Below are 26,424 nucleotides of genomic sequence, written 5' to 3'. Positions count from 1 at the left end.
GTTACAAACTTTGTGCCTTGGGACTAGAGTATGTTGGAGTTGGAAACTGACATCCAAGAGCCTGTTTTTTTTGGGGGGGGGGGTGAAAATGCTCTATAGTCAGATGTACAGACGAACTATGGAAATGCTTAAAGCATTAAAAGGATGTTCCAGGTTAGCATGCTCCTTAATGGATTAATTGAATTTTTGCCATCTTTTGTGTCCTCAATCAATTTCCAGCTCCAAGTGCCTCTTCTACATAAACATTCAAATATACTAAAACACAATTAGTCCCAGTTAATTCATGTGGATGCTGAGCTACTGTACGAAATGTTTCAATTGCATCAAACTCGCCAAGAAATAATCAGACAAGGGTCAGGGGCTAGAAGATTTACATTTGGAAGCTGTTGACCCTTCAGAGAACATTACCAGCAATAAACATGTTTAGGTGAAGTGCATGTAACTGTAAAGGACAAAAATAACTGGGATCTGTTGTAGAAATCTGAAAGGGGAGTATCTGGAGGTGAAGGGGAATAAGGTTTATTTATCTACACTGTTTTAGATGTATTAAAAATATGTAATTAGGATGTTATCTATTGGCCATTACATATGGTAAGTTAAAGTTCAAATATGGTTCTTGTTAATGGCTTTGTTGGTTTGCATTAAGCTGCAATATGTTTATATAAAATTACCTAATAGTGATTATACTCTCATCCTTGACTTGAATACCTTTATCTGTGGCCCCATTAAAAAAGTAAGTCTACTGACATCCAGTAGCTGTGAAAGTTGCACAGTATAGTTAAAGCATATTTTGATAACCATGCACTTGTGGTGTACATGGTATATGTAAGATGCAATAAAGATATAAGAATTGAGAACCGACTGCAGGTTATAAATGTGGAGATGAGGCATGATATTGAGAGAGGAAAAATAAACAGGCCTACAGGAATACTGGGCCTAGTCTGATGTCCTCATGGAGGGAGAGCTCTTTTCCAGGCCAGGCCACCGTTTTGACACACTGTGCTTTAGATTAGCGCTGAAGACACGTCAGTGAAAAATGGTCTCAGTAATTTAAAAACCAGCGTTTGTGTATAAATAATGGAGCGCCAAAGTGATACAAAGCAACCAGAAATAAAAAAGACCATAACCCAGAGCAACATTAGAAAGTAAAAATCTTAAAAGTAGAGTGTTTTTATGCGATCTTGGACTTCAGAAAAGTATGTGTCAAGCATCAGGCATGGTACACACATGCATTTCAGGATTTTGAGTGTGTTGATGATGATTGACGGGTCCATCAGAGAGACGTTTTGCACCAGTAGGTAGACTGGCTTGGTTGAGTTTGAGGTCTGGCTATTGAGCCCAGTTATTTAGTATGAAGCAAATGGACCAAGAACTGACACCTGAGGGACTCCTGTAAGGTTGTGAGGTGTGAGCACACTCTGCTGCAGTATTTAAGTCCTAGCATTCCCTCAGGAGCCACAACCACCCTGGTATGAAATAAAGGAACCGGTCATTTCTCACAGAATTATAAGCTGTCACTTCCCAGGGTTTGCTTAAAATGAAGAAGTAAGGAAATGCAATTAAATCATATCTACTTAAAGCAACAGTGGCCTTACGTCTGACAGTGTATGAGAGTAGTGTGTATTACAGATATAGTTTGTAATAAAGCTACATTCTGATCATTTAGAAACGTTTTTGTTGTCTATTTACTGCACATTTTTGTACCGCTTATACTGCACAGGGTCGCAGGGAGCCTGGAGACTATGCAATTAGATTGGACACCCCCAAACCCCAGAAATATAACAGTTGGGATTTTGCTGGTACAGGAAGATGATCAAAGTAGGTAACAACACACATTTTATAGACAAACATTAACATTTTTTAATGATTTAATAAAGAAGATCGCACAATTAATGTTGTATGGCTCTGTCATAATAGCTATGTCTGTGTTATAACAGCTATAAAATGTTTGTACCCTCATCAGCCCCTCTTGTTTTACTGTCTTGAAGTTAAGACAGAAAATATAGCTTGCCATTTTACTGAGAAACCAGAAAGTCTTCTTTTGGGTGGACTTTCTCATTGTGGAAACTTTAATGATCGTAAAGCACTGGCACTGGAGACTCATTCCAAAAAATGTTAAATAAACATGTCCTTACAAAAAAGTGTCAAGGGCCTGTAGATGGCGTCTAGGAACATCTTAGAACGAGCACATGAATATAAACCATGTGAATTGCCGAGCTGCTGTTACAGAAAACTAATCAACAGCATCTGACGAATCGGAATCAAGCATTCAACAGCATTGTGGTGTAAATATGTCAATGGAATTATATTTTACAAATCAGCATTGATGGGTGAGACCCAGAACAAATCATGGAAATGAATTGGTCAGCATATTCACAGCAGCCCAGATCCGATTGGTTTGTGGTTTCATGAGATCTTTATTCTCACCTCTGACCCCTGTCTTTTGGAGGAGGGTCCACATGATCAGTTTGGGGCAATGATGAAAGAAAAGGATTGGATGAAAGTTGTTTTGTTTTCGGCTGGGGTGTTTGTCCTTCCTGTTCAGTGTCTGAGTGTGAGACGACCTGCAATGATCAAACAACGAGGTTGTATTTAAAGTGACATTTAAAACAAATTTACGATTATTAAGAAAGCATTGATTAAAATGAAAGAAGCTGTGTATACCATTGATGGGTTAAATACCACTGATGGGTATTTGTATAGCCTGCTATTGTTAGGATCGATCGTAGCAAGTGACTGTACATCTCCATCACGAGCATTAACTATGCGAAGGCAAATCTCCATGTTACCCAGCTGACAATGGAGAGAAACCAGAGCAACAACATTCCAGTTAAAAATAAATAAGACAACATGTTTTGCATTAGTGTTGTTGTTCTACAAACATATCTATGTCTTATTAGAGAAGTAGAGAATAGTACTGTGCTAAAATTGGAAAGGCGTTTGAGGACATTACCTGAGGTACAGAGTTGAGTTGGCCCAGATTGAGGCACGGCCTCACAGGCAGAGAGCGGAAAGGAAGTTTCCAGAATCCACTCTGAACCTGATTGTGATCGTCAAAGAGCTGGAGTTTGGACCAGCCTCTCATCTCCTGATCACACAATCCAAAACCGCCAACAACCTGAACATCCACCACCAAATACAGTGACGGAGATGGCTGCACCCTGTGAGGAGATTTTCAGTTTTTGGAAAGGTTTTTCAGTAGTCTATCTCTATACATACACTGATCAGCCATAACATTATGAGCAGTGACAGGAGAAGTGAATAAGACTTTCCTCATCATGGCACCTGTTAGTGGGTGGGATATATCAGGCAGCAAGTGAACATTTTGTCCTCAATGTTGATGTGTTAGAAGCAGGAAAAATGGGCAAGTGTAAGGATTTGAGCGAGTTTGATAAGGGCCAAATTGTGATGGCTAGACCACTGGATCAGAGCATCTCCAATACTGCAGCTCTTGTGGGGTGTTCCCGGTCTGTAGTGGTCAGTATCTATCAAAAGTATCATTTAAATCATGCAAGTGTCCTTACAGAACATATCATGCTAACATCTTGGTGCCAGATACCACAGCACTCCTTCAGGGATCTAGTGGAGTCCATGCCATATATATATATATATATATATATATATATATATATATATATATATATATATATATATATATATATATATATATATATATATATATATGAATTGGGATATACTCTTCGGATATATTTGTGTCAGTGTGTTGAAGAAACGTTAAAAAAGAAAATTCATGTGTAGATGGACATCTGTTTTGTACAGACATTTTAAATGTCATTATATTGACATGACTAAACCTGACACTATTAGAAGTCTATAATGTGAGTGTGTGAATCCAAAAGGAAGAGCTTTTCAAATCCTCTTACACTTTTTATGAAAGCTCCAGTGTTCAGATGGGTGAATATTAGATCAGAACAAAATCAGGTCATGTAGACTGTTTATTACAGACAGTGTGTAAATAAATCAGGATTAAGCCTGGTTACCTTTGCACAGGCTGCTGAACAGCTAGTAAGGCATAGTTTCCAGCATGCCTTCTCGGTGGATAGCCTAAAGCCCCAGCAGGCTGGCAGTGGACAGGTGGCACGGGGGTGGGCTGCCCAATTTCTTGCCCCCCAGAGAACAGCCTGGCTACCAGATGAATTGTCCCAAACATGGCATCCACACCAAGGACCATGTCGTAGAAGATCACAAATCCAGACCTGTATACACATATGTTCATTAATTTTATATTCTGATGACTGTCATTTCTTTTGTTAATTGCTATTGTTATACTATAATAGCTATAATCTAGTGGAAAGCCTTCCTAAAAGAGTGGAGCTTATATTATAACAGTTAATCTGTAATGTCATGGGCAGGTGTCCACATACCTTTGGCCGTACATTACAATAATAACCCTCTGCCTTTCATACCACCCCATTGTAAATTACTTTCTTATAACTGCATACCCCAAGCATTTTATTTCCTTACATAACCTTCATTAAGAGGTAGAATGAAGGAACTGGACTCACACAGGATCATAAGGAGCAGGTCCAAGAGAGTCAAAACCATGTCTGTCCATTAGCGAGGGCTGTTGTGGACTGTACTTCTGAAACATTCAATAATTGTGACTTATTTAATTAGTTTAAATAATGATATAAAAATTTTAATATAATGTTGCCTAGTGTCTGTAGAGATAACACAGTAATAACATATGCAGCTCCATAAGACCTTGTTTATTTCGTAAAACTTTATTGTACAGATCTAAAATACACATTAAATACAAATTAAACCAACTGGAGCAGGAGGATGAGTCTTTCTCTCTCTGCTTTTCTCCACTCTCTTCAGGTTGGAGATCTCCGTCTGCAGGCTGGACAGCTGATGGATGTGGTGCCTCTGGATCAGACTGAGCTCTGAACCAGCTACAGCAGAAAGTCAATAAAGAAGACAGACACAGCCAATAGATGGTTAAACATGGTCAATAATACTCGATTAGCTTGTTAGGTGGATAATTTTAGACTGTGATTACTTACTATATGTACTAAAATAGCAAAAAATACTGAACTAGAGGAAGATATTCTGATATTAAGATATTATGGCAACAGAAATGATACTAAATACAGTTGAGGGATTACCAGCTCTTCCTCTGTGTCTCTCTCTGTCTATCTGGAGTTTGAGGATCTGCTCCTCCAGCAGCTGGTTCTCTTGCTCCACTGCCATAACAGTCGAGTCCAGAGCTGGATGAGAGGACTTCATTCCTGAAGACAGAAATGAGGAATGACGGTCGTCCTAATGCTTGGACATAATGTGAGGTAGCGAAGCTGTACAAATGCTGTGTTTTACTCACGTCTTTTCTTCCTGGTCCGGTGCTCAGCCGCAGGTCGGCTCTGCTCCAAGGTGTGGGCCTCAGCCTGAAGGTCATGCAGGTGAGAGAGAACCTCTGGATCAGAACCGCCAGATTGTATGTACGCTAGATGTAAAGATCTGTTAACAAGAAGCATGCTCCTCTGAGGAGATGGGAAGCAGATCCAACTAAATTTTGAACAGAGCAAGAGCACTATTCCTTTCTTTCTTTTCTTTCATTTAAACAGAGCAAATCTCACTGAGGACAAAAAAAAACACTTGAGTGGAAAGTTTCCTGTAGAAATAAATCAAACTAATTCAGATGGTTTATAGTCATGTTATTACAGTATGAGGCAAAGCCGAACCTTATCTGGCTGGAGAGCGGGCCATCCACAGAAGAGATGAGGTCAAATGTTATGTGTTGTGTCCTCTTGTCCTCTGGGTGGTCTGGTGTAACATTAATATCTTTCACCCTTTAATAAATAATAATTCAATGGTGATGAACAAATGTAAATGAAATTGTTAATGTAAAAAAGCAGCTGAGCTCATCTCTCTCTCTCTCTCTCTCTCTCTCTCACCCCTGTAGTGCATTGATCTGAGTGCTGAGACGGTACAGAACCTCCTCGTTTCTCTCTTCCTGTTCTTTCAGCTCATGCAGCATCTCTCTCAGATGAGCCGTTCCATCATGCCCAACCAGGGCCATCTGCCGTTCAATCTCTGGACACACACACACACACACACACACACACAATGTCTACACATTTAGTGGATTAAATGGCAAGTTGCTTACTTTCCTGTAAGTGTTTTATTACTTTTATACCACAGCAATGATTTATTTATTAAAGGAAGACCTTTTAACGTTTTCATTTACATTTTATCTTATTTACCAAAGTAGCTTACACTTATTTCATTTATATTTATACAACTGAACAGTTCAGTATTGCTCTTGTAGCGTATTGTGTTATCAAGAATATGAGTATAAGTACTGACACTGGAGACTCCTTCCATAAATACTAAATAATAAACATCTCCTGGCAAAAAAACCTGACCGTATCAGTATTTAAAGACATTTTTGACATTTTATGATGAGCATTTTATGTAAGCTGTTACTATAAAAATGACGAATTAGAACAAGTGCTTAATGTAATGTTAAAACCTAGGATTTGTCTTGTTATCAGTGCAGCTTGTTTCATATTACATTCATTATTACATATAAATCATTTATTTATTCACTGTATTATGATCCTGTCTGTGTGTTATTAGGAACAACTGTACACCTGCTCATTTATGCTGTTATCCAATTAGCCAATCATGTGGCAGCAATCAGAGTGCTTATTTTCGTTATCATAGACAACAGACAGCTCAGACCAGTCTGGTCAGTCTCCTTTGGTCTCAGCAAGTCCTTTGGTCATTAACAAGGTGCTTCAGCCATTCTGTATAAACTCTTCAGTTTGATGAGATCAGCAGTTACTCATCCATGCCACGGTTAAAGTCACACTTTTTCCCCAATCTGATGATTGATGTGAACATTAGCTGACCTGTATCTGCATAATTTTCTGCATTATGCTGCTGCCACATGATTGGCTGATTGGATAGCTGCATAAACGAGCAGGTGCTCCTTATAAAATGGACAGTAAATTTTAATAACTTTCCAGCTGCTGTCATTGTGGTGTTTGTTGTCTGTCTGTCTGGCAGAGAGGTTTGGTAGAGACGCCTCTCTTGTCCTATTTGGTTGGATGTTCATGGTCCACATCAGATCACAGTTTCTCTGATCTTCTGATTTTAAACTTGAATCCATTTTCAAACCTGGTTGCTGTAATATGAATAAGGAGTAACACAGGCTCACCCCTTCTCTGTTGCTCCAGCTCAGTGGTATGTGCCTGGATTTCAGCCAGCTTCTGTTCATGGTGTCTACATATGTCCTGTAGCCTCTCTCCATCAGCCCAGCCTGGATACAATCCCTTTAAAAACCCATTTAACCTTTTATTTCAGAAAAGAAAATACGCTTTTAAATGTATAAATATAATCCAAGCAATCTAACTAATGGTTTTTCCATTCCATCTTGAGTGTAACACTATTAGAAACTGACCTCTGTGTGTCTTCGGGGAAGAGACTCTTCCACTGACCTCCTCAGCTTATGAAACTGAAATGTAGGATTTATGAAACCTACTTGTCTCTGTAGACAATTATATTCTTACTGATAAATTGGAAATCAAAAATATTCATACTGAAATCCAGGAAGATGATCACACACCTCATGAGTGAGCTTGTTAAAGGCCAGACTGTCAGCCACGCTGGGTTCTCTGTGGGTCTCGCATCTGTCAGTCTGCCTTAGCAGTTTATCTCTCTGCTCTCTCAGCTGTTCACACATGCATATGCTCAAGAAATCATTCATGGTCAATATGATGGAATAAAACACAACATAATGAGCTAGGAAATTTACAGTATGCCCTGTTCAATATGGTTTACTCCTTTTATAACGCAACAAATTGGGAACAATTATACACTATAATTTTTATTACAATTTACATTTATGGCAGACCAGAGCGACTTACACAGGTCAGGCATAACATTATGACTGAATATTGTGTTGGTCTCTGTTTTGTTGCCAAAACAGCCCTGACCTTCATGCACTGTGTATTCTGACACCTTTCTATCAGAACCAGCATTAAGTTCTTCAGCAATTTGAGCAACAGTAGCTCGTCTGTTGGATCGGATCACACGGTCCAGCCTTCTCTCCCCACGTGCATCAATGAGCCTTGGCCGCCCATGACCCTGTCGCAGGATCACCACTATTCCTTCCTTCCATTTTTGATAGATACTGACCACTGCAGACCGGGAACACCCCACAAGAGCTGCAGTTTGGAGATGCTCTGATCCAGTCGTCTAGCCATCACAATTTGGCCCTTGTCAGACTTGCTCAAATCATTACACTTGCCTATTTTTTCTGCTTCTAACACATCAACTTTGAGGACAAAATGTTCACTTGCTGCCTAATATATCCCACCCAGTAACAGGTGCCATGATGAGGAGATCATCAGTCTTATTCACTTCACCTGTCACTGCTCATAATGTTATGCCTGATCGGTGTACACTTTATATACATAACTTTTTATACAAGGAAGAAATAGGGAGCAGCAAAAAGAACAACAAGGAAGATATTGAGGGTTGAGGGCCTTGCTGAAGGGCCTAGCAGTGGCAGATTGGTAGACCTGGGATCCAGGCTCTTGATCTTCCCATCAGTAGTCCCCCAAAACCACCCCCCCCATGAGTAAATGTACTTGTAATCTATAGTTGCATTAAATGGTGTCTCTTAAAATGACTTCCTGCTCCTGTGATCAGTTATGGTATAGCAGCAGTAATTCCACCAGCATGCATGCATTTATGTATGTATTTATTTATTTATTTTTATTTATAGTTTTTACTTTACACTTATTTTTTGTTACATATTTATATTTTTTTAATTTGAATTATTTATTATTAAACTCCTCACCGAAAGCCTGGCCACATAAACAATTACACATTTTCATTGTTAAATAAAAACAAATGAATTGTGTATTATTAAGCTTTGGTGTATTCCCCATACAAATCTTAACGAAGTAGTTATTACTATAGAAAAGATGATTTTATCAGAACCAGCACATTAATCTAAACCTGAGCTGGAAACACTCCCAGAGCTGCTGTTACAGAAAACTAATCAACACCTCCTGTCTTCTTTGGAATAGAGAATTCAACAAGGCTATATACATTTATATATAGATGAGCAGAAACATACATAACAGCATATTTAACCTATACAGATGTTAGCATATTTGGTCAAGTTTCCTGTGAGGAGTCTCCAGTGTCTCTCAGGTTTCTCTGAGTAACACAATAAGCTGTAATAGTTGTCATTAACGAGTCACAAAAACAGGCTCGGTGAGAGTGAGTGAGGGAATAACTGGTTACTGCTGCTGCAAAATAACTGCTTACAGGCCATAGGCACTTATTTTTGTGAAAGTGTCAACAATTTTATGGGCCTCGCAGTGACGTGTTGTTTTGGAGTCGCTCTTTCAGGTGTGATATAACCTGCAGTGAAAATGAATCAGCATCTGAGCTGCTGTTTGTTTACTGTGAGCAGAGAGAGACGTGTTACACCTCACAGCTGTGGGTATAAAGCTGCACTGCTGCTTCTGGAAGATGGATCTTCTTAATGAAGAACACAGACACAATAACATCATGAGAAACCTGCATTTAAAGGCAAGGTGTTTTGATACTTATAGGGTCAAGTAATATTTAATTAAATGTAGTTTAGGCAAAGAATGAGAATGACTGATGAAAATATCACAAATTATGGTTTAGAAGAATAGAAAGGTGGTGTTTGGGAGCTCTGTCCAGGGTGTACCCCTGCCTTTCACCCAATGTGCGCTGGGATAGGCTCCAGCAGACCCCCGTGACCCTAATTAGGAATAAAGTGGCGATGGATGGATGGATGGATGGATGTTTGGGAGCTGAAAGAGTCGACTCCTGGTTGACGAGCTGAGCCAAATGTGACTCACTGAAAAGAGAAATTCCCTTTAAGAGGATAGTTTTGCTCACCAGACTGAAAAATATTTATGATCTGCTAGCACTGCTTGACTAATCCCACCATCTCTCAGGGTAAGAGGTAGGTATACATCTAGACTCTTCTCTGTTCTGGCACCGAGGTGGTAGTATGAACTTCCCCTAGATGTCCGAACAGTCGAGTCACTGACCGGTGAAGACCTACCTCTTCCTGAAACACTTAAACTACCTCTTATTTTCCCTGTTTATGTAAACAACAACAAAAAAAAAAAAAAAACACAGCATTGAGGCTGATGGTGTCCTACGTTTGTGACCTATTGAATCAGTGTTAATGTATTCATTAATAGAGACCTCAAAGCACTTTTGTACTTCCCTCTGGATGAAAGCATCTGCCGAATGCCAGAAATGTAAATATTCATATTATCAATTCAGATTTAAAAAATGTACACAAGTTATTTTTTAGCATATTTTGGACATTTTCTCTCCCTTATGGTTTTCGTGTCTCACCCAGTCTATAGGAGAAAGAGTGAAATGATACATTTGTACCATCCATATTATTAAAATATATATACACATGTTTCTAAATAAACCATCAGTACTAATATATTGATGTTCTGATTAAAGCCTGTAGTAACCATAAACAAGGCCATTTTCACTGAAATCTCCTCGGTTCTACTTACATGAATCAGATCAGGAGTCTTTGTCATTCTGGGCTGTAATGCCCTCAAATCCACCTTTTCAGGCTCACCGATTTCCACTCGTCCTCTCCTCAACACTGTCGGATCTCCTATTGCGCTTCCTATACAGAACCTGGACTTGTGTTTGTCCAAAAGGCCAAAGGAGCGAAACAGCATGTTACAATCACGACAGCTGAACCCTCTGGAGCGCTCCATCTCCGAAAGTAGGACGTTATTTAACCGGTCGATTTCAGTTCTCTCAGCTGCTAAGGATTTGTTTGTTGGTTACGGTCACCATGTCAGTTCAACTTAACAAAGGACTCTGATAAAGAAGTCGCTACAGCACACGTTTCATACACACGAGCTCGGCCGCATCATATTCTGCTCTCAATACCACTTGTTCCTCTCTGGTCCACTCGGAGGCAGATTTTTATTCTATGATTAACATTTGTTCCAATTCAATATGCAAACAACTTGGGCAGAAAACCAAATGGTAGACATATTTGGCAAATTGGTGCAAAATATTTATTACAATTTCTTCTTCATCATCCCCCCCCCCTCCTCCAAGCTGCAGAGGTTTCTTTTTTGCTTTGCCTTATACAGATAAACCCATATGAGACACCTTATTATTATTATTACTATTATTATTATCTGCAAATAACGTTAACAAAATAATCATCATCTTCCAAAACTCACAATTTTTATTCTTAATTTTTTTTTTTTTTTTTTTTTTTTTTTTTTTTTACAATCCACCCTGAATATCAAGGCTGCAGGAACAACATAATGCAAACAAAAGAAGAAGAAGAAAAAAAAAAGAAAAAAAAAAAAAAACCAAACTATTTGTGGGATTTTTTTACAGCTGTACCAACATAAAAAAAAAGAAACTTAAATCTGTAATAAAGCCTTTTTATACCCTATCAGCAAAAACAAGGTACAAAAAAAAATAATAATAAAATAAATGGAGATGCATAATTTCCACCAGCAGTCCCTCATGAAATACAGAACTTTTGCAGATGGGCATCTACCGTTCTATCAGCTGCATGGACAGAAGAGCATCTAGGAGTTGTCGTAAACGCATTATTTGTGAACAGAACAGGACTGGTCAGAGCCAAGAGAAACGCTCTACAGACTAAATGCTCTTTTCTAACAAGCCAATTAGAAATATTCACTACATTGTCTTTTCTTGCCAGTGGATTCAAAGGTGCTTGACAAGGCTGCATTTTCCTCTAAAAGTCTGTATTCATTTTTTTTTTTTATTTTTTAGTACTGTTTTTTCTGCATCTGATGAACCATCAAGGGCTGATGCTTTAACTGAACATTCTGGCTTCAGAAGAAATATTAAGCATAATAATTCTTTGGGATTTAGAAGAAGAAGAAGAAGAAGAAGAAGAACCATTTGAAAATCTGCAAGCAAATCTGATTCGCTTTGTCCATCAAATGAAATAAAACAACTGTTTGTTTATGATGCTGAGATTATCCAAAGATCCAAAACCCATTGGCCAGTGAAGCTTTCCTCTATTACTGCCTTTTCATTATGAACTCTCCAAACTCAAATGTCAGGTAATAAACTCTCACGTAAGCTACATATACGATCCAACGTGTCACTTAGACCCGTGCGTTCACAAGCTCGCTGAAATTTAGTTCGAAACATTGGAACCAGTACAGTCTGAGTCAAACGAAAGAGAAAGGCTAGAATCTTAGCTGCCAAACTGTACTACCCGAAAAAAGGAAAAAATAAAACAAAGTTGTTTGTTGGGCGTTTGTTTTAGTGCTTTCTCGCTGGCTTGTGTTCATTTCTATGAGGGACTGGGAGCAATGCCGCTGTTAGTGGCTCACAATGATTGTTTCATCTTTACACTAATGCTACGAATTGTTTTCGCAAAAAGGAAAAAAAATATATATATATATTTGAGAAAGGTGTCAAAGCCATTTTATATAACATTCAGATGAAGTCATATTCCACGTTAAGTCACGGTTATAATTGGTGTTATTATGAGTTAGTCTTTTTTTTTCCCAAGCAAAAACAACAAAAAAAAAATATCTGGTGGGGGTTGTGTGTGTGTGTGTGTGTGTGTGTGTGGTGGTGGGGTTGTTTGTGTGTGTGTGTGTGTGTGTGTGTGTGGCTTTAGACAGACATTTCTAGTCTGGGGAGAAAAAGGGGGGGAAAAAAACATGAGAACAGGAAAGAAAGAAAGAAAAACAAACTGCCCATGACATGTCATTTCAGTGTTCTCTCTCTCTCACTGGGATATGATGGCTCTTGTCCATGGAAACAATATATTCACTCATTTTCTTCTTTTCATTTGAAATGTAAGGTATGATGTAAGAGAGACAGAGAGAAAGTGAGCAAAGAGTGATGGAGGAAGAGGACAGGGGGGAGATTTAAAGCCACGTTAGGTGTCCTCGTCGTCCGAAGTCTGGCTGCTACTGCTGGTCTCAGACTCAGAGCCTTCATCCAGGCCGGCGTTGGTGGAGTTCCTCCAGGCCAGCAGCGTCACGGCACGTGGCTTCGGGAGCACACCGTTACGCCCCAGCCCGTTCTTCTTCATCTGAACACAGGATGTTCAGTGTTATGAGTTAATAAAATAAACTATATCTGTATGAAACAAATGTTCAGAGTGAAGCATACCTGCTCAGTCTTAGCCTGGAACTCTTTGAGTTCGTCCTCTGTGAGGGGCTGGAAGTCATCATTCTCGGGATACTCCTGCCAGCCCATTGCTTTAAGCAGCCTACAGAGCAGAGAAATATGATGATCTAGATGTTAAGAAGAAGATTCGAGGGCATGAAGCCTTTTTTTCTTCACATATCCCAGCTGAGGAAGTTGGGGTCAGAGCGCAGGGGCAGCTATGATACAGCGCCCCTGGAGCAGGGAGGGTTAAAGGCTTTGCTCAATTGCCCAACAGTGGATGGAGCTCGGTGGTGCTGGGGCTTGAACCCTGATCCTCCGAGCAACAACCCAGAGCCTTAACCACTTGAGCCACCACTGACAGTAAACATTACTCTAGTGTCTGACAACATTTTTGCATCTTCTAACGCAGATTAACCCTCAAGTTCAATTTGGACTCCGTTCAGATTGCTGCTATTACGTAAGGAATATGAGATTATAGGAAAATAATCAACAATGTACTGGGATGACGTTTACTACCATGAAGCAGCAAAAGAACTTTACTCCTCTTTCACCACAGCCATATGCTAATGCAAACATTTTATTTTACTGAATAACTGAATCAACAATTATTTGATTGCTTTCTTTTTTCAATAAAATCATATTTCTAATTCAGTTATCAGTCTTGGATAAGCATCTACAACACGTGTCTCTGTAAATTGTTACCACAGAAGCGATAACAATTAAACAACCAGCTATATAAACTATGAAAGCCACTGAGACGCTAGAGCGCTGTGGTATAAGAGGTAATTATAGCATATAATACTATATACCGCTTTTATTTTATGTTGCAAATAAGCTGAATTGGGCTTTTTATGCAATGTCTATCATTAATTCTGGATAACAAAAATCATGATGGTGTAACTCTCCTTCATTATGATAATTTTATAATACTAGTTCTGGTGAAAAACCTTATATGCTGAATATTTACCCTATTCAACACATACCACCATAAAATTACAATAAAATAAATCCAAGTCAAGCAATTCAATTACAAACAAATCAGTACTTTCCACTGAGTGGCAGTGAACAAACAGCACATAATTATTCTGCAATTTAAAAATCTCCTGCTATTTTAAACCACATGTTTGATTGGCACCTAACCACATGGGGGCAAGAAGGGTAATTATTTTAAAATGGATGGTATTTTATACATTTGTAAAAAAGCAACTACTAACATGCAATTAAAATATACTGCTGATCAAAGTATTGCCAAAAAAAAAGCACACTTTCATACAATTCAACATCAACGGATATCTACACTATATTGCCAAAAGTATTGGGACACCCCTCCAAATCATTGAATTCATGTGGTGTTTATTCAGGAGTTGGGCTTGGCCCCTTAGTTAGGAACTCTTAATGCTTCAGCATACCAAGACATTCTGGACAATTTCTAAAAGGCGGGTCAACTCCATATTACATTCATGTGCATGTAAAGGCAGACGTCTAAAAACTTGTGGCAATAGTGTACATGTAGGCACTGCAATTAAAGTAATGAATGAATGCGTATACTGACCGGTGTTCGGCCTCCAAGGAGCTGGACAGGTGCTCAGTGTCAGAGTCACTAAGAGAGTGAGACATGCCGTTCTCATGGTTTTCCCCGTACTCTTTAGGCTCAGGAGTACTGCTCTCTCCCTGAAACACCCAAACAGATACAATATTAAATAAGTTATCAGACTAACTTCCTCACTCTTCACTCATAATAAATAACCACAAATCTGCCAGAAGTTCAATATGAGAATATGATGACATTTTTCAGCTTTTAAATAAATCCAAAGCCCCACTTTTGGCTGCATCAAACAGTGTTTATGAACATAATATCGCTGCTTAAATATGGCAGATGTGTACCATTAGAGATTTTTAGCTCCAGAACCCAAACCAGGAACACGGTTTCAAAATGTAGATTTAAGTTGATAATACTGATCAGGCATAACATTATGAGCAGTGACAGGTGAAGTGAATAACACTGATGATCTCATCATGGCTCCTGTTAGTGGGTGGGATATATTAGGCAGCAAGTGAACATTTTGTCCTCAAAGTTGATGTGTTAGAAGCAGGAAAAATGGACAAGAGTAAGGATTTGAGCGAGTTTGACAAGGACCAAATTGTGATGGCTAGACCACTGGATCAGAGCATCTCCAAAACTGCAGCTCTTGTGGGGTGTTCCCGGTCTGCAGTGGTCAGTATCTATCACAAGTGGTCCAAGGAAGGAACAGTGGTGAACCGGTGACAGGGTCATGGGCGGCCAAAGCTCATTGATGCACGTGAGGAGCGAAGGCTGGCCCGTGTGATCCGATCCAACAGACGAGCTACTGTTGCTCAAATTGCTGAAGAACTTAATGCTGGTTCTGATAGAAAGGTGTCAGAATACACAGTGCATGATGGGTCAGGGCTGTTTTATCAGCAAAATAGGGACCAACACAATATATTGGTCATAATGTTATGCCTGATCGGTCATTATATTACATTCATTCACTTGAAGTGACCAGTCATTTCAACTCTTAAGTAATTAGATATATACATGATTAAATAGCTTTATAGTGTTTAACAATGATCTCCACTATTTTTAATTCAGAACCCGCCTCTGCAAACCCTACAAAAGGGCTAAAACATCAACATGTTGGATGTGTGTATCCAAGGTTAAAATGTTTTGTTGTAAATTAAAAATTCGTTGTGGTTAGTAATTAAACCAATAAAACTAAGCAATCTCAGTAAGCATGTTTTATCTAGTTAATTTCATTCTTTTCTCAGGATGCAAAAAAAACAACAACAATAATGACAGAAAAATCTTTATGACCTATGAAATTAAAGAATCTGTAAAATCTCCATAGAGGGATTGTAAAAAAACAAAAAAACAAAAACAAAAATACATCCCAAACTGTGCAACAGCAGCCCATCATGCGTTGTTGACATCCTCACCTCTGTTGGAGCTCCAGGGCTGTGGCAGCTGCTCACCTCTCCATTCCTCTCGTCCTTCAGTCCACGCAGGAACTCGCTCTTACGGTCTGTGCCACGCCGCATCAGCTTCAGCCGAGGAGGAGTGATGTCTATTGGAGGAGTAGTGCTGGATGGTGGCTGTGAGAGACAGAACAAACAGAGACATGAAAAAAGTAACTATGACGTGCTTTATGTTGACAGGTGGTATGAAAGTGCTGTGCTATTTACTCTGTGACTGTCCTGTCCACACTGCACATCTCTCCTCACCTCTTTTGGAGTGCCATGGGGTGGGCCGTTGACCGGGGTCAGAGGTTTGGTCACAGACACAGGGCTGGTGAAGGCTGAATCCCGACCAGAGAAATGCAAACCCACTTTAGTTTCCCTTCCATTGGGTTTCCAAGGGCCAGTCTGGAAACAACAGAAGAGAAGGAACTAGAGCATTTGGCCAACTTTCATACGAATACAAATGTTCCATATACAATCAGTGATTTGGGCAGATGTTAACCAAAGGCAGATGTTTTGCAACTCAAAATCTACCTGAAATTCCACGACATTCAAGATTTAACTAGTTTTTATTAACATTAACCTATTTTCACCTTGGTTAATGGTTTCTACTGCTTGACTACCTGCTTAGAGTGAGTCCTTTCTTTCAGACCTGCATTAAATAGACAGATGCTTGCTCACCTTTTCATCTGTGCTCTACACTCAAACAGATCAGCATCCAAAGCTTTAACTTTCATACCAAAACACCTGTCAAGCTTATTATGTTGGAGATATAACTTGCGGAGCTCAGTCTCTGCTGTAATGCAGCGCAACTGTGTCATACAGCTGCACTTCACTCTGAAACCAAGTCCAACTTTTCCTGTCTGGACAACTCTTAATCAAAATTCTGATTAATATAAAAAAGGTTTTAAGCTCCAACAGCAAAACCTGACCTTTCACCTATCCCTGAGACCTACTAATAACGCTGTTTGTAACTGCACTAGGAAAATCACCCTGAGACATCATAGCTTCCTTCAGCTTATGAGCAAATTCTGTTATATTAAGGGCAAAGTACCTTAGTTGGGGCAGTAGCGGGCTTGGGAACCAGATTCTTGTAGACACTGGGCCCAGTGATGGGGACTTTGGAGCCGTTGGCAGGCAGAGGGCTGGCACTGGCAAAACCAGCAGAGAATGGAGCACTGGGGTCCTCCTTAGACACTTTCTTAATGACCAGCATCTTAGACATAGTCTGCTTAGCGCTGGGAGGATTCTCTGAAAAACAGGAAGAACAAGTACAGCTTACATATAAAGCAGTCAAATATGTGTTTTGTGTTTGCGCTACATCACAAAAATCTTTAACACAACAACAATAACTCCACCAAAACACGTTTCCTTACCCCACACGCCTGCTGGAGTTCCCACAGCACGAGCCTGACTCACTGGCTTCCCAGTCGTCTCTGGATTCAGGGAGGGCTGCGTTGTGAACAGAGAGAATTCGTAAATGATCATAAACAATGTTCAACAAGCAAGAAACTTGGAGAAACTAAACTCTCATGCCACTCACAAAATCCTCTTCAACAAACTTAAGCTTGTCATCATTGCGTTCCTCGTCAGAGTAACGGTCCTGGAAGGGAGCGCCTTTGCGTGGATGGAAGTTGCCGTTCCGTTGCCGATGGCCGGCCTGCCTGTCCCGGTCTCCTCCGCCGCGTTTGGCATGGCGCCCATGGTGATGGTGAGGACCCTCTTGACCACGCGGGGCCCCATGCCAGCTGGGGGTCTCCTTCCAGCCATGTCCGCTTCCCAATCCTCCCTGATTGCCCTTAGCGACACCAGAGTCCACAGAGTCATGCCTCAGCAGAGACGGCTGGAGCCACCCATCACCTGAGACAGACACAGAACATACAGCTAACTGTTAGCCAGAGTGATCAGAAGCTAGTGTACACGATTCTTCTGGCTGGAAGTGCGTTAGGAGCGCGTGCTTGTTTTACCCGACGGTGCGCGGAGCAGATCGTTGTTGAAAAAGCCGTCAGAGGAGTTGTGTCTACGGCGGCTCACTCCCGGCCGGCCGTCTCCACGAGCACAGTGCTCACCATGTTTCTCAAGAGGGGCTGCAGGGGACTGCAACAAACACCAAAGAGCACACATCATTAACACACACTCATGATTCGCATATACACCGATCAGCCATAACATTATGCGCACTGATGAACATGGATTATCTCCTCATCATGGCACCTGTTAGTGGGTGGGATATATTAGGCAGCAAGTGAACATTTTGTCCTCAAAGTTGATGTGTTAGAAGCAGGAACAATGGACAAGTGTAAGGATTTGAGCGAGTTTGATGAAGGGCCAAATTGTGATGGCTAGACGACTGGATCAGAGCATCTTCAAAACTGCAGCTCTTGTGGGGTGTTCCCGGTCTGCAGTGGTCAGTATCTATCAAAAGTGGACCAAAGAAGGAACAGTGGTGAACCGGCGACAGGGTCATGGGCGGCCAAGGCTCATTGATGCACGTGGGGAGTGAAGGCTGGTCCGTGTGATCCGATCCAACAGACGAGCTACTGTTGCTCAAATTGCTGAAGAAGTTAATGCTGGTTCTGATAGAAAGGTGTCAGAATACACAGTGCATGATGGGTCAGGGCTGTTTTGGCAGCAAAAGCAATATCAGGCAGGTAGTCATAATGTTATGCCTTGTTGGTGTACATTGGCTCCATGCTACACAAATAATCTTTTGGGCAACCAATGTCATATAACTAATAAAATTCTGCTCATGTTATCAATAAAGAAAATAGCTGTGGTATATTTTAAGGTTTCACATTTGACATCAAGCGGAGACTCCACTTGTGCTTGTGTGTGTCACGATTACAGGATAGTTTATAAAAGATTAACTAGCCACTAGGCACTTTAATCATTTCCTAGATATATAAAACAAGACACTGAATATTATAGTGCTAAAAAATTATGGATTACTTTCTGCCTGGATCCACATCACCTTGTTTTCGGTGTTAATTTGCATACCTACTTACTCTTGCATTTCCATGTATCTTTAGTTTAAAGACACCCCCACAATAAATTTGCATAAAAGTACAGTCTGCACCTCACCTTGGCAGGCTGAGGCGTGGAGAAGTTAAGCCAGGCAGGAACAAAGTCATGCTGCGCCATTTAGGTCCAGTGTCTCCCGTCAGTGGATCGAGGCATGAAACCTCATGGCCTGAACTGTCATGACAACAAAAACCCACCGTGTACAAAATCAAACTCAACAACAACAACAACAACAACAAGATAGCAAGCATATGCAAAGTTATAAAGTGGAAGTGAGTATAAGAAAAGAAAACAGAATCTGTTGACATTTATTAATAAACACTGAACTTAGAAAGCATCTTAAAAAGCTGCATGTGATCAGTATACACACATGCGCTGATTTTAATTTCAGGATTTTCAGCACAGTTTCAACTATTTTCCCCCAGATTTTCTCCTCTCTTTAGTCTTGACCGATTTCCACCCACCAGTCAGATCAACCAAACAACTACCAGTGTGTGAGGGTTAAAGCTTTCACAAGTCCTCTGACACATGTGAATGAAGCCAGCCATCCACATCTTTTCTGAATTTCTGCTCTCGAGGCGTCGCGGGGTCGACCTAACACACTGAGAGGGCGTGTTCACAATTTTGCTCTCTTGGATTTCCAGCTACAGATGTGTGTGGCATAGTCAGAGTTTTTTTAACCTGCGATCTGCAGATGAAATGGTGAGCAAATTAGGCTTTTCAACAAATATAGCATAATCAACTTCAATTTGTAAGCTTAGCTAAAGGTAACTAGTTGGGTTACACCTGGGTAACTTAGCATAAGATAACTAGCTGGGTTACACCTGGGTAACTTAGCATAAGATAACTAGCTGGGGTAAACCTGGGTAACTTGGCTAAAGATGACTAGTTGGGTAACTTGGCTAAAGATGACTAGTTGGGTAACTTGGCTAAAGATGACTAGTTGGGTAACACTTGGGTAACTTGGCTAAAGATGACTAGTTGGGTAACACTTGGGTAACTTAGCTAAAGATGACTAGTTGGGTAACACTTGGGGAACTTAGCTAAAAATAACTAGCTGGTTACACCTGGGTAACTTAGCTAAAAATAACTAACTGGGTTACACCTGGGTAACTTAGCTAAAGATGACTAGTTGGGTAACACCTGGGTACCTTAGCTAAAGATGACTAGTTGGGTAACACCTGGGTACCTTAGCTAAAGATGACTAGTTGGGTAACACCTGGGTACCTTAGCTAAAGATGACTAGTTGGGGTAAACCTGGGTAACTTAGCTAAAGATGACTAGTTGGGGTAAACCTGGGTAACTTAGCTAAAGATGACTAGTTGGGGTAAACCTGGGTAACTTAGCTAAAGATGACTAGTTGGGTAACTTAGCTAAAGATGACTAGTTGGGTAACTTAGCTAAAGATGACTAGTTGGGTAACTTAGCTAAAGATGACTAGTTGGGTAACACTTGGGTACCTTAGCTAAAGATGACTAGTTGGGTAACACCTGGGTAACTTAGCTAAAGATGACTAGTTGGGTAACACCTGGGTACCTTAGCTAAAGATGACTAGTTGGGTAACACCTGGGTACCTTAGCTAAAGATGACTAGTTGGGTAACACCTGGGTACCTTAGCTAAAGATGACTAGTTGGGGTAAACCTGGGTAACTTAGCTAAAGATGACTAGTTGGGGTAAACCTGGGTAACTTAGCTAAAGATGACTAGTTGGGTAACTTAGCTAAAGATGACTAGTTGGGTAACACCTGGGTACCTTAGCTAAAGATGACTAGTTGGGTAACACCTGGGTACCTTAGCTAAAGATGACTAGTTGGGTAACACCTGGGTACCTTAGCTAAAGATGACTAGTTGGGTAACACCTGGGTACCTTAGCTAAAGATGACAAGTTGGGTAACACTTGGGTACCTTAGGTAAAGATGACTAATTGGGTAACACTTGGGTACCTTAGCTAAAGATGACTAGTTGGGTAACACCTGGGTACCTTAGCTAAAGATGACAAGTTGGGTAACACTTGGGTACCTTAGGTAAAGATGACTAATTGGGTAACACTTGGGTACCTTAGCTAAAGATGACTAATTGGGTAACACTTGGGTACCTTAGCTAAAGATGACTAGTTGGGTAACACTTGGGTACCTTAGCTAAAGATGACTAATTGGGTAACACTTGGGTACCTTAGCTCCTTAGCTAAAGATGACTAGTTGGGTAACACTTGGGGTGTGTGTGTGTATTTAACATTAATTAAAGCAGTGTGTGTTACTACACAGAAGTTGATTCATTTCTGACAGCATGTTTTATTCCTCTTACACCACAGCAAATTGTCAACGATACACTATATGAACTTATGTAACCCACAGCACAAGCTAGCTCCTGGTACCACTTACAAAGAGTTTATAAACGTTCCTAAAACAAACCAGGAGAATCATCAAAGTGCAACATTTCTAATCCTGAAGACTACAATGACACTGGAGACTGCTTTCATACATGTTAAATGAATCCTTAGCAAAAGTTTTGTTAGGCTTGGAGAATGTTTTTTAATAAATAAATAAATAAATAAATAAATAAATAAAAAGCCTTGCATCTGACACATCTGTCAGAGCTACTGCACAAAATTGATCAAGACCTTCTGACCAATCAGAATCAAGAGTTCTACAGCGCTGCGATATAACAAAATAACTATAGTAAAGTAAATAATCAGGGTTAGCACTTTAGATAACATCACAAAGCTCTAAATGATTTAAAAATACAAGACAAAAAGCACTCAAGCTAAGCAGTTAGTGTTATATAGAGAGTGCGGTCCCTTACCCCAGAGTTGTGAGCTCTGTAGTCCAGCGGCCCTGTGTTTGGCGTTCTCCCTGCACTCGCTCACACCAGTCCACTCACACAGCTTCAGGTGTGCAACCGAACTGCAGCCACAGGACAATAGACGCCAGCCACAAACAAATTCCAGCCTCCAGGATGGTGCAGTGAGTGAGGTGACCTTGTTTTGGTGTACGGATGTCCCGCGTAATGTTAAAATGGAAGCTTGTAGTGGTTAGTGGTCGAGAAGGAGCGCTTTTGATCGACGGTGGTGGAAGTAGAAGACGTAGAAAGCAAGCTGTGATGCCCGAGTGGCTCTCCGGGACACCTTCAATTCATCTCATCACAGAGTGCATTCAGAGTGACAAAATAAAGTGAAAGTGACGTGGAAGAAAAATCCCAGGAGTTTTGGACCAGTCTTTGTATCTGGAAGGCTGTGAAAAGCAGCACGTCGTGCTTGCTTTGAAGCTCAGAAACTCCTTTCACAGACTCATGGTAAGCTGAGGATGCACACACAGGAAAAGAAGAAAGAGCGTGGGGCGACACACCACACAACGCGTCGTCGAAGAAAAATCACGAGCCAAATATGTTCACCTCATTAAAACAGCGAGGGTGCGAGATGAAGGCAAAAACAAAGGGGGCCGATGCGTCACATCACAAAAGCTGTGGGTGCCTGGTGCTACGGCGTCATGGGCATCGCTTTAGTTTTCAGCAGCTCGAACTTTGGGCCATATCAGATGAAAAGAGAGTGAAAGAAAAAACTGGCATCATCTTTTTCTAAGCGTCGTCACTCCTGTACCGGTATCACGTTAGAGAGCCAGAGTACTTGAAACGAAGTATGATCTGATCCTTCACAAATCGGTCAATTTTCCAGTTCATCAATTCAGAGCACCGTTGAACAGACCACACCGGAGACTGCAGCTTTTCAACAGATGTGGTGTGAACAAACACAGTGCACTGGACATCGGCGAATCACGGGCCACGTGACTATGAAAATCCAAACGTAGTAAAAGGACAAAAAAGGGTGCAAAGGTTTAATTGTAGCTTGTGTGTGTGTTGTTCAGAAAATATCCAGTAGCCTCCTTCCTGCTTCACTTCACTTCTCCACTCTGCAGATCCACTCTGAAACAAGAAACGTGCTTGGATCAGAAAACATGCACGGAAATATCCAATCAAATCCCTATATTATCCCGATGCAAAAATCAGAATTGTGGATTAATTGTAAGTGTGATTATTACATTTTACATGAAATGGTGTTTTTAATAGCTTAGTGCATGCCATACTTTACATAAAAATAAAAAAAAAACTATACATTGCTTTTGGTTTCAATAAATAAATAAATAAATAAATAAATAAATAAATAAAATGCATGGTATAAATAATGTTATACTAAAAATTTAATTCATTTATAAATCTAGCCTAAGTAATTGAGAGAGGGGATGATGTATCTCTTATCCAGTGTGTTTTGTGTTTTTAAAACCCTGCGCTGGAAACTATATTAATCAGCTCCATGTCTTTTGCAATGAAATGTGCAATCGCTTCAGTTATCTCCATTTGTCTCAGAGAACCTGCCGGATACGGAGAAGCACAAAACAACAGTGTCGCGATGGGAGTCTGTGCTACAGTTCTCACATGGCTTGTTGCTTTTTTTACTCCACTCATCGTAATGCACCCTGTGGTTGAAGTTTAAATGATTTAATAAATTCGTGGTGTTGCTTGATGGTTGAGAAACAGCTGCTGGACACACTATAACATGCCACCCGACATCATCGTTAGTGAATCCTGAAATAATTCCGCATTTCTTTTCGCTTCTAATTCTTGATGCTTCTCAGCAACACTTTTGCAAAATCGTCGACGTTTCTTTCTCAGCGCACATGTTCACGAAATTAACATGACGAGATAAGTGGATAATCAGGTCATGGATAACGACAGGCATACAGACTATTTAAAGTCTTTATTGCATGTTACGTTGTCAGGGGCGAATAAACACCTCTTAAGCACACAGAATAATGTAATAGGTTTTTTTCTGTCATCGCAGCTTGGGATGATGCTTTGAATGAAATCGTGGCATCACGATTATAAGATCGAATAATTGTGCAGCCTTACACTGATGACTTGTTACTGAAGATCTGTATCAGGGCAAGATTAGTATTGGATATAGGATTTGGTACATTTTCCATGTCAATCCTCAGACGTAATATTGTGATCTCGACCGATGCGACACAAATTTTGTGACAAAACACAAGACATCTTTCGTACCAAGGACACTTCCTGAGTCCAGGTTACTGACAGGATGTCAATACTGGATACATCAGTAAGGGATGATCCTGGTATTGTCTTGAAATAAAATAAGACAATGTCATCTTTAGAGCAACATGAAACTAGAAAAATTTGTTATCAGCACATCTGTACTGATCACAGCACAGCAACATGGCAGCTCCAGGTACTCAACACCTGAGGCTATGGTTTTATAGCATAGCAGAAAAACAAATGATAGCAAGTTTTATTTTTTCCCCCCCGCTTATAAGACACGTAAACACGTATGAAATAAGACAGGGGTGAGTTATTGAGCTGAACGTGACAGCAGTGGCTTTACTGAGTACTGAATAAACATCTAAAAACATCTCATCTTCAGTCTACGGCTTAAACTTTACGTCCGAGTCTCGCGCACAAATGCCTCCGCGCTTTTCGGCAGCTCAACGCGCACGGCGTTGAAGTGCACCGTTCCTGTTTTGGCGTGTGATTTATATAAACATTTCCGTGTAATGTATTGAAAAAGTACACCAGACTAGAGGAGAGTTAGCTTAGCATCTCTAGCAGGCAACTTGAATGCTCTGCATTGCTAGCAAGACCCAAATTTGCTAACCTTGAGTCTTAACTGACGGCTGAGGAGCAACAAACAATGCTTTCTCTCATTTTATAAATATAAATATATATATATATATATATATATATATATATATATATATATATATTACTGATAAATTATTTGTTGAATTAGCCTTCTAGCTAACATTTAGTCACCGCTGACGTTAATGCTCGGAGTGTAGGCCATTCAGTTGTGTACTTTCTAGCATGCTAATGCTAGCTGTAATAAACCACGCGCCACTCCTGTAAAATTAAAAATACGGCGAATATTTGTGCAATTTAAAGTTACACGGGATATGAAAAACCACATCAGTGGTGTTGCAGTGCCATGCACTGTCCCGAACTACCCGTGCTAATGCTAATGTGAGCGTTTTCTAGCCTCGGCGCTAGCACAGCGAGCATGCTAGCGAGTTAGCAATTTGGTCAAAAATAAAACTGTTGCAAAATGGCTCCCTATAGCAGCAGCGCAGCCTCGACTCGGGACGACACAGATATCATCTCCCAGCACACGCTACCTTCAGATCCGTTGTCTAGTCGAATAAGTTAAACAGAGATGCAGATGTACTTGTTCTCCGAGCCAGCCGATGAGTTTTATCCGCTCTTCGTGTTCGCGTTTGTTCTTTTCTGTTTGTGTTTTTAAGCCACACTCCGCTCCGTCTGTCCTGTTCCTGTCTACTTCTCCAACAGACCTGCTAATCGATCACAGAGCGGCGGCCGCGTCACAACATTCCGCTGCACAGAGCGCGCGCACAGACAGAGACATCCAGACAGACAGTCAGACAGACAGACGCGCGCGCACACACACATACACATACACATATCAGCAGCAGCAGCGCTGCACACAGAAAGAGTTATGTAAATACAATCATATTCTTCATCATCATAATAATAATCACAATCATCACTGAAAACAGAGTTATGTAAACACAATCATCATCATCGTTATCATCATCATCACTGAAAACAGAAAGAGTTATGTAAACACCATCATCATCGTTATCATCATCATCACTGATAACAGAAAGAGTTATGTAAACACCATCATCATCGTTATCATCATCATCATCATCACAATCATCACTGAAAACAGAAAGAGTTATGTAAACACAATCATCATCATCGTTATCATCATCATCATCACTGAAAACAGAAAGAGTTATGTAAACACAATCATCATCATCGTTATCATCATCATCATCACTGAAAACAGAAAGAGTTATGTAAACACCATCATCATCATCGTTATCATCATCATCACTGATAACAGAAAGGGTTATGTAAACACCATCATCATCATCATCATCATCACAATCATCACTGAAAACAGAAAGGGTTATGTAAACACCATCATCATCATCATCATCACAATCATCACTGAAAACAGAAAGGGTTATGTAAACACCATCATCATCATCGTTATCATCATCATCACTGATAACAGAAAGGGTTATGTAAACACCATCATCATCATCGTTATCATCATCATTATCATCATCATCACAATCATCACTGAAAACAGAAAGAGTTATGTAAACACCATCATCATCATCGTTATCATCATCATCACTGATAACAGAAAGG

General features: G+C 40.3%; 2 protein-coding genes across 3 annotated transcripts; both read right to left on the bottom strand.

Annotated features, from left to right (window-relative positions):
* Window positions 1–1,848: 1,848 nt before the first annotated feature.
* ccdc17 (coiled-coil domain containing 17) lies at window positions 1,849–11,127 on the bottom strand. Its single transcript, XM_058402632.1, has 14 exons — window positions 10,557–11,127; window positions 7,592–7,696; window positions 7,427–7,480; window positions 7,184–7,298; window positions 5,916–6,054; window positions 5,703–5,810; window positions 5,342–5,478; window positions 5,130–5,252; window positions 4,792–4,916; window positions 4,527–4,603; window positions 4,002–4,217; window positions 2,954–3,161; window positions 2,665–2,793; window positions 1,849–2,564 (listed from the first exon to the last, which is right to left on the bottom strand). The coding sequence occupies exons 1-14, from the start codon at window positions 10,767–10,769 to the stop codon at window positions 2,424–2,426; spliced, it is 1,890 nt and encodes a 629-aa protein (XP_058258615.1). The 5' UTR covers window positions 10,770–11,127; the 3' UTR covers window positions 1,849–2,423.
* Window positions 11,128–11,251: 124 nt separating this feature from the next.
* On the bottom strand, window positions 11,252–25,557 carry gpbp1l1 (GC-rich promoter binding protein 1-like 1). 2 transcript variants are annotated; one of them, XM_058402636.1, is made up of 12 exons: window positions 25,359–25,557; window positions 21,982–23,097; window positions 19,240–19,353; window positions 18,126–18,255; window positions 17,702–18,018; window positions 17,535–17,610; window positions 17,213–17,409; window positions 16,384–16,563; window positions 16,138–16,293; window positions 14,735–14,853; window positions 13,183–13,282; window positions 11,252–13,102 (listed from the first exon to the last, which is right to left on the bottom strand). In XM_058402636.1, the coding sequence occupies exons 3-12, from the start codon at window positions 19,297–19,299 to the stop codon at window positions 12,947–12,949; spliced, it is 1,491 nt and encodes a 496-aa protein (XP_058258619.1). In that variant the 5' UTR covers window positions 19,300–19,353; window positions 21,982–23,097; window positions 25,359–25,557; the 3' UTR covers window positions 11,252–12,946. The 2 variants fall into 2 exon arrangements, with proteins under 2 accessions (XP_058258619.1, XP_058258620.1); XM_058402637.1 differs by having other exon boundaries at window positions 16,423–16,563; window positions 25,359–25,554.
* Between the last annotated feature and the right edge of the window lie 867 nt (window positions 25,558–26,424).

This window comes from Hemibagrus wyckioides, linkage group LG11 (genome assembly GCF_019097595.1).
Source record: "Hemibagrus wyckioides isolate EC202008001 linkage group LG11, SWU_Hwy_1.0, whole genome shotgun sequence".
Classification (NCBI taxonomy): domain Eukaryota; kingdom Metazoa; phylum Chordata; class Actinopteri; order Siluriformes; family Bagridae; genus Hemibagrus; species Hemibagrus wyckioides.
This window is presented reverse-complemented; position numbering and strand designations above follow the sequence as displayed.